Source organism: Mustela lutreola, chromosome 5 (genome assembly GCF_030435805.1).
Source record: "Mustela lutreola isolate mMusLut2 chromosome 5, mMusLut2.pri, whole genome shotgun sequence".
NCBI lineage: Eukaryota > Metazoa > Chordata > Mammalia > Carnivora > Mustelidae > Mustela > Mustela lutreola.
The window spans coordinates 61,361,140-61,373,734 of NC_081294.1; the positions used below are offsets into that span (position 1 = coordinate 61,361,140).

Sequence of the window (12,595 nt, forward strand, 5' to 3'; positions counted from 1 at the left end):
CGCCAGGGGCTCCGCTCTCCCTCGGAGCCGCCGGGGCCACCCAAGGGCCCCCTTCGTGGTTCTCCAGTAACCTGTGAAGCAGCTGGGAGCCTGCGCGAAGCTAGCTCCCGGGTCCTGGGGGAACACCCCGGGGGCGCACCCTGGCATCGCCTCACACTAACCCCCCAAGAGCCCACAAGCAGTCCGCTTTCACTCCACTCTCCCGAGATCTACAAACCTTAATGGGACGTCACTGGATGACTGAAAGAACAGAACAGGTTTTTGAAAAATGTCTTAGCAGAGCATCAGAGTGTCGCAACACTTTATTAAGAGAATTGGCCTTGAACTAGTAGCTGAAGTAACAATTGCATGAAGCCAGATTAGGTGTACTGCATAATACTCATACTTGATTTATTGACATTACTTAGCAATTTATTGGACAAAAGTCAAACTTTTTGTTTTTTATTAAGCACATTCCACAGTACAAAGCTGTCATGAATAATATCTGTACAATTTAACAGTTTCAATAGCTGTTCAGACACAAATTTATTTCAAACAGATAATTGGCAAACATAATTAATTACAAGTTAGAATTAGACTATCCCAGTGCTTTAAAACAGTAATATAGCAGTAATTTACAGTTGCTCAATTATGGTTAGCAAAATAAAGTCCAGGGTACGGCTGGGAATTACTACTATAATCCCAGAAAGTGAGAATTCCTTGGGTGCCAAAGTCCCCTGCTATAATTTAATAGGCACAATTCAAAGGTTGTGTGCATATTCGAAGGCCATGATCTCCCAAGGAACAAGAACTTCTATATTAAACATGCAAAAACATCAACAAAAAGTCCATTCGTTCAGAAGAATTGCCTCCTCCCCCCACCCCTCCCTCATCCTGGGCTCGCCTAACCAGTTTGATATAAAGCTGTCATGTGGAGAGTGGTACAAGTTAACTCACTTCCACAACCTCTGTCAAGCTTACAACAACTACCTCACAAATAGAGATTTCCTTATCTTTTTCTTACACTTGGAGACTCAACTTCTCAAAAATAGAAATTAATCTGGTAACATGTGGGAGGGGAGAATGTATTTTTAAAAAAGGAAAAAGAAAAACTAAAAAGCCAAGCCAACCCATGAAACAAATGACATACACACACATTGATCCCCACACCGTTCTCAATGCAAAGGACAAAACTGAGCCCAGGGCCCTTCCCTTTAGTAGTTGAGTGTGCTTCCTCGGGAAGAGGGTTAGTCAACGGGAGGTTCTTATTGGTCCTTTAAAATGTTACTGACATTCCTTAATCTTTGGAAACAATGGCAAGGGGCAAATCAGAACCTAATATCGAACAAGGGAAAAGGAGTGCCAACCGAATGCCGAAGTCCTTTCCATGCACGGTCAGCATGATAGTGCCATTCACACATTCAGGCTGCAGAGCAGTTCTGAGAACCCGCCAGGGCCACAGCAGCAGGCGACACCAGAGATGACGGGAATGGGGTTCATGAGCTTGAAGTTTTGCACCACGTAGGAGTACCCCTCCACTCGAGATGGGCCTCTGAACCAAACTGACCTGGCATAACAGGCTCCAGCACACAAGCAGGCCCTGTTACCACCCCGGTGGGGATGCGACATCCACGCCAGGATGTGTGCATTCCAGAGCCAGGAAACCCAGTTAGCAGGGCCTTCTTGTTCCTCCCTTTCCAGGGATACTAATGCACAGAATAATGATCTTTGACAGTAAAGTCAAATGAATACCATGGGAAGAGACCACTAGTACTCAGGAGTACTTAACGATGAAAAGAACAACAAAAAATTTTAAGGTACCTCTCTGTTATATATGCTACACAACGAATAAAACATTTTGTGTTAAACTTTAGAAATTACATTTTAAAACAAGAGTCCCATTAAAAACACGCACACCACACACATACACACAAAATGACAATGACAAAATAAAAATACCATATGAATACTGCAGGAAGGGTTCTAGGTAATCCACATCAACCCTGGTATCAGGTTCTTGAGCCCAGCCCATGGCTAAGTGCGAACACACTCTGTATTAGTGTCTCAGGCACAGGGGCCCTGACTCCAGCAACCTTGAGGTTAAACTGTTATGTACATTATATCTACATGCGGATACAGTATTTTAAATTAGGAGGCAAGCACACGTGTAAAAGTGTTACTCTACCAAATATCAGGAGATGGTTGGGATACAGAGAGAACAGTTAATAAAAGAAAAGAGCTATATTACCTGTTGGGAGATAATATAACCTGGCTTATAGTTCTTTAAATTAAAAGAAATTGGTACAGAAAGGAAAATCCAAAAAATATGACTAAAACAATCCAGAGAAATTTTTCCATTGTCCAACATATTCCTAATACAGGTCAGAATTCATAATGACTTGGACGGTCAAAAGGAGAATGCTAACTTCTGAAAAGGAAAGCCCTGGACATTCTGGGTAGGTGTTTGGCACCCAAAATTTCACCAAAGAAGAATGCTGTTTCTTAATATCAGACCAAAGTGCAAAGCAATATAAATTAGAGGCCAGTCTTCTCTTGATGGTCGATTTACTTCTGTAAAACAGACTGTATGTTCCTTTTATATGAACAATTTACATTTGAAGCGTTAGATTTTTTTTTTTCACTGATGGGGGGAGGAAATGGGCTTCTGTTCTACTGGAAGTCGGTGAGGCTAAGGTATCCTTCTCAAAGTAGAGGCCGGAATCGGAGGTGAGAAATGTTGGTACTTGGAAGAGTTAGGCTGCTTTGCATCTACCCAGCGTCTAGAACCAATTCCAGCTTCATAACTCAGCTGTGAAGAACTCCCTTAGGCATTTGGTAGCCATGTAGCCAGTAGTTCAAGACTAGGAAACCCTGGGAAAACAAAACAAAACAAAACAAAAAACAAAGGGAGTATGGATGGATATTCTGGTTAGACATGGAGATATACACCACAGTCCGTCCACATCCACACAGACACATACTCATGCACAAGCAACACAGTACTTTCAAATGTCATCAGCATCAAAACTAAAAGCTGCAAGTTGTTCTGAATGTAATACATACCAGGCATTGTATTTATTTAAACCTTGCAACAATCTTATGAGGTGGAAACTATGATACCACTTGATGAATAAGAGAACAAAGGCTCAGAGACACTGCTTAATCCAAAGCATTAGCCATTAAGGGACAGAGAGGGAACTTGAAGAGATACCCAACCCTATAACTTGTCAACTGTCAGTGCTTGCTGCTAAAAATTATGCATGTAATAAAACAGGCTTCATGTTAGATTTTCTACTTAGTATTATCTTTTAGGACATCCAGAGCCTAAAAGGACTGGTCTCTATCTTCCTGAGAGATCTCATCTATCGCTGTGAATCAAAAATATGCAAAGGCTAGTAAATAAAGTATTCCTTCTAAATAGAATGCTAATCAGAAGTTACTTCTTTTTTAAATAAATCATTTATAAAAGGAAAATACAGTGTAGAGGTTAAGACTACTGAATGTTACATATTACTGTGACCATGACCTTGAGTCAGAAACACATTTTAGTAATAATCTCTAAATTCATCCATGTACAAATATGTACACACACACGCACGTACCTAAACTCATCATTACTACATACAATGCAGGCTAACATTTTCTATTCTAAATTTCATCAAAACAAAGTCAAAGTCCATTAAAATGATTTCACAATCACTGATGGGTCACAATCCTTTCCAAACACAGCACTAAACCACTGGGCTAGAAGATTTAAAAGTTACCTTTATGTCTAAAATTCTCTGACAAAAAAAAAAGACAGAGAGGAGAAAGATTTTTTTAAAGCTTGTATTTTTTTCAAAGGGAACTTTCCTAAAATATTGTCAATTTTTATGAAGATCAAGAATCTTTCTCAATGATTTCTCAATCAACCTGAATGAGAGATTTAATTTCATTCACTGCTGTTTTCATATGAAGGATCTTTAAGAGTCTTATTTTTAAATTAGTAATGCCCACAGATAAGAAGTAGGTACTCTCAAACACTGCTGGTGGGAACATAAACCGACTTAACTCTACAGGGGAGTAACATGCCTCTGTGCATCCAAGTCTTTAAACACCATACCTTTCAACTCAGACACTACAGACATTTCTAGAATTTATCCAATGGTAATAAAAGCAAAGATTTGGGGTGCCTGGGTGGCACAATCAGTTGAGCAACTGACTGTTGGTTTTGGCTCAGGTCACAATCTCAGGGCTGTGAGATCGAGCCCTGAGTCAGGTCCGCGGCAATGAAGTCTGCTTGAGATTCTCTCCCTCTCCCTGTACCTCTCCCACCTATGCTCTCTCTGTCTCTCTCAAATTAAAAAAAAAAAAAAAAAAAGAAATCAAGGAAAAATAAAGAAAAAAGCAAAGATTAAGCTATATAATTGATTATGACAATGTGTTTTATAACAGCTAAAAACTGGGGAGAAATATATATATAATAACACAGGGCCTATCTAAACAACTATTATTTTGCCATTAGGAATGATAATTTAGGCAAATATTGACATTATGGACATAGAACAGTTTTGCAACAAAGGAAAAAAAAAGAATTATAAAACATGTACAGAAGCCTGAAAGGTCATATACAAGGAAATTAACAATGGTAAACCAGGAGTAGGAGTTCATTTCCTTCTTTTGGCTTATCTACTTATTCTAATTTCCTAATAATGATCATATATTGTCTTGTAATAAAAAAAAAAAAGAGCTACTGTACATATTAGGCTCTTAGGAGTTAGTAATTTGAAAAAAATGACTCAGCAAATATATCTACTGCTTTATTTCCTGACACAGAAATACTCTTACCTTTTATTTTAGGGTTGAATATTTTACTGCAAGGTTAAATCATCATTAGGGTAGTGTTTCTCATTATGCATAAATCTTACAGTATCACATGGTAATAATTTTTTTCATGTTACAATAAATGAAAAGAATTTGGAAACGAATAGTAAAATCTATAGAGCTGACTGCCAAGGTTGTCAAAAGTAATTCACTTTGAAGAGACAAACACATTTGAGGTTTCATTGCTTGTGCTGCTTAAACAGTAGATACGATTTTTCCATTGATTTATAATTGTGGATCACAACAAGGGCAGTTGTTCTGAGATTCCCAAGAAGGGGACAGGAGGAAGGCCCAGAAGAAGTAAAACCAGTTTCCTTTCTACCACAGCCAATGAGATAAACACCACTGGTGATCATTCCTTCATTTCTCAACCAAAGAAATCTTGTTTCAGGGCAGTTTAGAGTAGTATATAAAAGGTGCTCAATTTGTCAAAGTTTACTATGTTCTAAATTTCATCTATTAAATATGCCAGAGAGGGGAAACATACTATGGATGTCTTGGATTTTAGCACGTGCCTCTCTAAACAGAATACAAAGACAAAAACACATCAAAAATACGAAAGAGTTACAGTTAAGTTGTTCTCAGATACACCTATTCCCCTGAATGTATCCATTATTGCAGAAGCTAAGCTATAGCTGCAGTTGTCCATGTTCTATTTTATGCGCTTCCCTTATGTGGAAAAATAAAAGCAGAGGCAGCATGCAGCTAAAGCAATGTGCAGATAAAAATGCACAGTTTAGAAAAGAAAGAGAATGCGATAAGTTTAACAAAAGATGTGCACGGCTTCTATACTAAAGCCTGCAAAATACTGCTTAAGAGAAACTGAAGACCTAAATAATAGAGATATACCATGTTCATGGATTGGAAGACTCCAAATTTATTAAGGTGCAAATTCTCCCCCAAAATGATATTATGGTTTAATGCAGTCTTAATTATAAACCCAGTAGTCATCTTCACAGAATTTAACAATCTAATTCAAAACGGACTATGAATAATGGTCAAGACAATATTTTTTAAGTTGGAAAATTATTAACTTTACGGTATTGGCGAAAGAAGAGCTACATAAATCATGGACTTATATTCTAAGTCCAGAAACTGACCTACAAATAAGGGGTCAAATGATTTTTGGACAAAAGTGCTAAATAAATTCTATGGGACGAGAAAACTCTTTTAATCAAATAGTACTGGAACAACTAGACAACTATTAAAAAAAAAAAAAAAAAAAGACCAATGACGTCACCTCACACCATACACAAAAATTAACTCAGATCAAAACCGAAATGTAAAAGCTCAAAATACAAAACTAAAATATGCTGGTCCAAACAGTAACCACTACCTACATGTAGCTATTTAAACTTAAAGTACAATTAAATATTCAATTAAATTCAATTAATATATAATTTAAGATATAGTTCCCAAGTCCCACTGGCCACATTTCAAGATCTCAGTAGCCACAAGTAGCTACTGACTACCATCTTGAACAGTGCAGCCCAAGAAAATGTACACTCATCTAATGACAGAAAGCTGGTCAGTGTTTGCTAAGGCTGGGAGGGGCCAGGCTTTGACTACAACGGTGACAGAAGTGAACATTTAGGGGTGATAGAAATGTCCTTATCTTGACTGTGGAGGAATTTCAGGGATTATATATATTTGTAAAAACTCATCAAACAGTACTCTAAGTGAGTACAATTTTTATACAAATCGTACCTCCATAAAACTGATCTAAAAAAACAGCAACAGGGACAGGGCAGAGGGAGACCTGTATATCTAGGTCCTTGTCTACGTACGGAATCTATCTAACACCTGACCCTGCCAGTTCAGATGATTTATCCCAATTTTTTACTGACTTATATCATCTTTACGCTTGCTGAAAATGGCTGCAGAATACACTATAGTACAGCTATAGCTGTACACACACTTGTCTATTTAAGGGCAAATTCTTACGTGGCCTAGGAGAAAAAACACAAACAGGTTATTTTGGCCCTGGGTGTCACTGGCCCAACAAAAATCAATAAACGCTTTTAGTACTTAAGCACTCGACTGAACACTGGAGTTCCACAAGAAAAGGAGCTCCTCACCCTGGGGAAGGAGAAAGGCATACAAACTATTTCAGTATCAAATAATAAATTAAGCCAAATGAGGTAAAGGGGCAAAACTGGGGTGGGGGTGTCTAAAAGCCATAATAACACACACAGGGGAGGAGATGGTAGAGGTCTGCACTACGATAATGTAATTGGAGAAACAGAATTCAGTCTGGTTGCCACACTAGGTTTTTGGAAAGGAGTAATGGGAGCCGGGACATGGGGAGGGTGGGTCGTGAGGACAGAAGGTAACAGCAAGATGCTGAAACTCCTGTCAGCTAACTGAAGTAATTGAACCTTAATCCTTTAGACAGCAGGAAGCCAGTAAGGCAGAGGATGGCAGGCGCAGAGCCCAAGATGATTCTGTGAGAGCAGAATGGAGAGTGGGAGAGGGATAGCAAAGACCGGGAGGGAAAGCAGTTTTCATGTGGGTCCATTCCTCCTTCCCTGTATTTTCTTAGGATTTCTGGGAAGGAAGGTTCAAGTGGGGAGGAGCAATCATTCAAGAGATCCTTGCCTTCTTCCTCTGTAATTCCCTTTGATAACTATTTTAAGACTCTATTCAATAAATGTAATAATTCTGCCATAAGGGTTTTTCAACTTATGAAGAATCTATCCAGAGAGAAAGTAGCAAGGCAGATAGATGGTCACTATCATGAGATGTATGAACACACTTGGGACCAGGAACAGAAGCTATGTATGTGGCTTACAGGTCATTACTGCTCACCTCCCACACCCAGGCAGACATTGACAACCCATCACAGCACATAACCCTCTGAGGCCCACATAGGGTCCCAGAATCCTTCTGAAGACAGGACTCCAGTCAGGCGCTGCTGATCAAACTCAGCCAGCATGAAGAAAAAGCTTTTTTGCCATTCCTGACGCAGACCCTTGGTTTATCACTAATAGATGGCACAGGGGCAAGAATGGAGGTCAGCAAACTTTTCCTCAAAGAGCTGTATAATAAATATTTTAGACGTTGCAAGCCATATCATCTCTGTGGCAAATATTCACCTCTGCCAATGAAGTATGAAAATGGCCAGAGGTAGTATGTAAACCAATGAGAGTGGCTATTATAATAAAACTTTATTTAGGAACACTAGAATTGAATTTCACATAATTTTTATGTGTCATGAAATAGTATTCTTCTTTTATTTTTTTTTTCCATTATTTAAAAGTGTCAAAAGCTATTCTTATTAGCTTGCTGTGGTAGGGGAATCAAATCAGGCAGTGGAACAAATCTGGCCTCTGACTGTAGTCAGCTGAGCCTTTAAGACAAACTTCCTCGATATCTGTGTTTTGGGTCTTAGAGTCTCAAGTAAGAAATATTAGAAACAATGGTAACTTGGTGATCTAGAAGCCCTATCTTTTCATCAAAAAGAATTTCACAATACTGCACATAAACTTTATTTATACTTTTAATATTTAATGGACAGGAAAATAGATAATGATAAAGAGCCATTAAGTATTAAGTAATATTTAAAAATATATACGAATTTTATTAATCAGTCTTTACATACATATATACACAGTAATACAGATAGGTACAAACATATTTATTCCATCTGCAAAGTTTCACGTACACAGAATTTATTGGCCCCCTTGCAAAATTTTCAGAGTTGGAAATACTGCTCCAGATGAACAAGGCCATCGGGTCCCAGGACACAGCCAAGTAAGGCTTCTCATCCTCTAGGTTGGACACCCTTAGTAATCAAAACATGCCATCATCAATGGTTACAATGGCTCTAAGTCTTCCTGTAACCAGAGCAAAGGGCTTTGCTTCCAGGGTACATGTTGTGTCTAATGGATGAAGAACGGATTTTAGGGGCTCTCACAACAAACACATCCCTCTTTTAGTGAACAGTGATTATGGGTGGATTATAATGGGGGCAGAGGGAGAATTCTGAGTGTTCGGATGATGGTGATTTTTTTTTTTTTTCAAATAAAAGAAAAACAGGAAAGAGAAAAAAGAGATTCCTATACCCCAAAACAGATTTTGAAGGACTTTACCTGCATTAAACTGATATGACCTGGGAAACCATTCAGGAAAACGCTTTAAAAAAATAGGAATCACGTTGTCTGCCAGTGTGAAAACCCACAATATGCAGGATTCCAATTTCAACCTCATTTTAATGCGACCATAAAGATCTAGCCTGACGGTGGAACTCTGCAAAGCTGAGGCAGCTAACAAACACTAACCACCGTGGTTCCTATGAACAGGGAACCCAGATCACAACACGGCCCCAGAGGGAGGGTGAATTCAATGAGTAAGGTTAAACAGGGGGGGGGTACTCACCTGAAACGGGTAAAGTGCAGACTGTTATCTGGAGATGTAAGTGTATGTTCTGGAGGGAGAACGGGTCTCATTCTGGGCACTGGGAGGCACATTTAAGAAATCCCAAATCAAAATAGTGTCATCATGGGAGCTGCTGATGATCTGAAATTCATCAAACTGTAGCCGAAACACACGTCCAGAATGTTCCTGTGAAATGTAACAACTTGCTGAGTAAAATGAGACCTTTACAGTCCCTCATCTCTCACTATCAGTGATCTGGTACAGGCTAGAAATGCAGCTACTTATCCCTGCTGCCTAACCAATGTTCCAGAGCTTACTGAGCCTTGTCCCTCACGCCAGGAGCAACTACTTTGGCTTTTCCTTCTAAGCCTTTTCTTTGAATTAATCTCTGTATCTGAGATCCTGGCTCACTTATATGTCAAAGAAGAAAAACTATGTGCTCACTTCACCAAAGATCTTGGAAAGGTAAAAAACATTATTAAATACCCATGCTTGATACGCTGTAAAAAGCAGAGCCAGAAGGTAACGTTTTTAACAGTACCAAGAGGATCTATCTCAACCACAGCCAAAATCAAAATTAATGGTGAAAGAGAAGCATTCTCATTAAAATCAAGAAAACAAGAATGGCCCTAACCATAGTGCTGCATGCTCTAATCACTTTAAGAAGCAAAGAAACAGGAATAAAAGGTAAAGCTACTGAAAATAGGAACAATCTAGCACTATTTTTAAACAACTGTCTCCTCATTAATGTAACAAAAGCAACCAGACTATTAGAAATAATGAGCCTGCCAAAGTTGCTAAAGCAAGATAACATATAAAAATAAAATATTTTTATATGCCAAAGCAATAATCCAGAATACAGAAATTCCATCATAATACAAACATGTGGCTTTATTATAAAAATATAATGTAGCCAGATACCCATATTATGAAATCTCCCAAATCTATAGGAAGGAAATACTTTGTGCTCTATGAGGTAACCAATCCAACTACATAGGAGGACTCCTGCTTTCACATTTTAAGTTGTGTTCATGGTCCTTAGGAAAGAGCTCACTGTAATGTAAATGTCAATTATGCTCTGATTTTGGCTAACCAAAAGGAACAAAACTGTGCATTTCCCTGAAGGCACACTGTGAGGTACACAACCCTTCTGGGGTACACCTAGGCAGGGCTATCTGCAGGTTGCCCTCCCCCCAGCACAAGAACCGCTGCCCTTTCAATAGATTACATACCACCAACGTGCGCAAACACAAAGTACTTGCTGGGGCTCGAGGGTCAAGAGCAGCTTGTAAGTCCCAAACTTTAATTTTCCTAGAAAAGAAAAATTGCCATTGGTAGAAAAATTAGTATTTTATATACTGTCAAGCACTTCCTTGGCTCAGTGGGTTAAAGCCTCTGCATTTGGCTCAGGTCATGATCCCAGGGTCCTGGGATTGAGCCCTGCATCGGGCTCTCTGCTCAGTGGGGAGCCTGCTTTCTCCTCTCTCTCTGCCTGCCTCTCTGCCTACTTGTGATATGTCTGTCAAATAAATAAATGAAAATCTTTAAAAACAAAACAAAACAAAACTGATCTCGCTCTTCCCACATATTAAAAAAAAAAAAAAAAGCAAATGGAGAACAAGCTTACATTTTTACAAGTTATTTAAACCAACTATACTTGATTTGGGAAAAAATAAAGACCTCCACATTCTCAGAATTGCTAAACTGTGAAGAAATATTTTTTAAGGGAGACAAGAAAACAACTTCAGGCTATCTAAAACCAGTTCCTGACTTGATAATCTATGTCACCAAATTCATTCCTCAGGGGGCTCTCTGGAGCTGAGTAGGTGCTGCTGACAGAAGCTAGGGCTCTCTGTGAAATTCCAAGGATACCTTTCTTCAAACTAAGCAAATGCTGGAAGTTAATAATAGGAGCATACACAGACCAACTAGTCCCTTAGTGAAGTATACATAAGGTCACCTTGAAAGGTTTACTGCTGCCATTTGCTCATTTAAAAAGTCATAAGGCTTTTTAAAGAGTATTTGTTCAATTAGCCAAAAGGGGAAAGGAAATGTATCATTGTGTGCACACACACACACACATAGCTGGCTTAATTTAGGGCTAAGGCAAAGAACTGAATTCTTGCACAACTTAAGCTACTCCCACAGTTTACAATAATGGTTAAAGGTGTAAGCACAGGAGTTCCAGAGGCTCTGCTACTGCAGGAGTCAGGGCAAGACCACTCATCCTTCTGGGCCCAAGGGCCTGGACATGATCAGGCAGTACAGTGACATCTGCCATCTGTTACACGGAAAGGATCTAACACAGAGACGGCAAGTATCTGGCTGCTGAATATACAGTGCTCATTTTCCCTCTAGATACAGTGACAGCGGTGCACTGAAAAATCTGAAATACATACCCATCGTAGGCCCCACTGACAATCCTCTTATTATCAAACCGGATACATCGGACCAATTCTTCGTGTCCCTCTAGGACTCTTAAACAGGCACCACATTCGATATCCCATAGCCTGGAAAGTAAAACAGATCTCTGTGAAACAACCTCCCATACATGATTCACACTCTCCTTGAGTTCCTCTTACCTGTCCCATATGTGATTTTCACATTCCTGGACTTGTTTCTATCTCACTCCCAGCCCAAACTATCCACGTAGAAAGATATGTCTGTACATTTGTACCATCTGTGTATTTTAAAGCACTAATCTGTGGGGGCGGCGGGCTGGCTCAGTTGGAAGAACATCTGACTCTTGATCTCAGGGTAGTGAGCTCGAGCCCCACATTGCGTGTAGAGATTACTTCAGTAAATAAATAAAAACCTTAAAAAAAAAAGCACTAATTTGGATAGAAGCCTTACTTACTGTATTTTCTTTCATTCAGTTTTTTAAATCATACACATGTATTATTATTTAAATAAGATCAAGAGGTAAGAAAACTTCCATTGTATTTAGTTCCTGGGTACTCTCTTGATATCTGAATTGATGAAACCATGGAGCCAAATGGTCTAACAAGGACTTTCCTTGAGGAGACAGGGATTGCAGGCAGTAAGGAAGAAAAGGCATGTACGTGGGTGGGTCAGGGAGGACATGGTATGTATAGCCGGAAGATTAGGCTTCCACCCCAGACACTTCTGGCCTGGAGTCCGTGAGGCCCACTGAAGTTAGAACCAGTGGACCAGTATGGTGGTCTCCCTCTCCAGATGAGGCTTAGGGACACCCCTTCCTACATAATTCTGCATACTAGCGTTTGTCCAGTTTAGGAGGTCAAAGTGGGAGCCTCTCATTAGGTATATGAAGTGTCTCAGAAATATAAGCCCAGAGACTACATCCTGCCTTTTTCTTGGTGTATGATTTATTCTGAAGACTGAGATTTTTTCTATT

General features: G+C 39.3%; 1 protein-coding gene across 7 annotated transcripts in view; it reads right to left on the reverse strand.

The window, feature by feature from the left end:
• Positions 1-284: 284 nt before the first annotated feature.
• Positions 285-12,595, reverse strand: part of FBXW11 (F-box and WD repeat domain containing 11) — a 121,794-nt gene continuing 109,483 nt past the window's right edge. For 6 of the 7 annotated variants that reach the window (XM_059174302.1, XM_059174300.1, XM_059174303.1 and 3 more), the window contains 4 exons: positions 11,619-11,729; positions 10,452-10,530; positions 9,220-9,405; positions 285-2,850 (listed from right to left, as the gene is read on the reverse strand). In XM_059174302.1, coding sequence (XP_059030285.1) covers positions 9,244-9,405; positions 10,452-10,530; positions 11,619-11,729 — 352 coding nt within the window. In that variant the 3' untranslated portion in view covers positions 285-2,850; positions 9,220-9,243. Of the gene's footprint in view, positions 2,851-8,323; positions 8,627-9,219; positions 9,406-10,451; positions 10,531-11,618; positions 11,730-12,595 lie in introns of those variants that run through there. The other variant, XM_059174301.1, reaches the window with a different exon arrangement.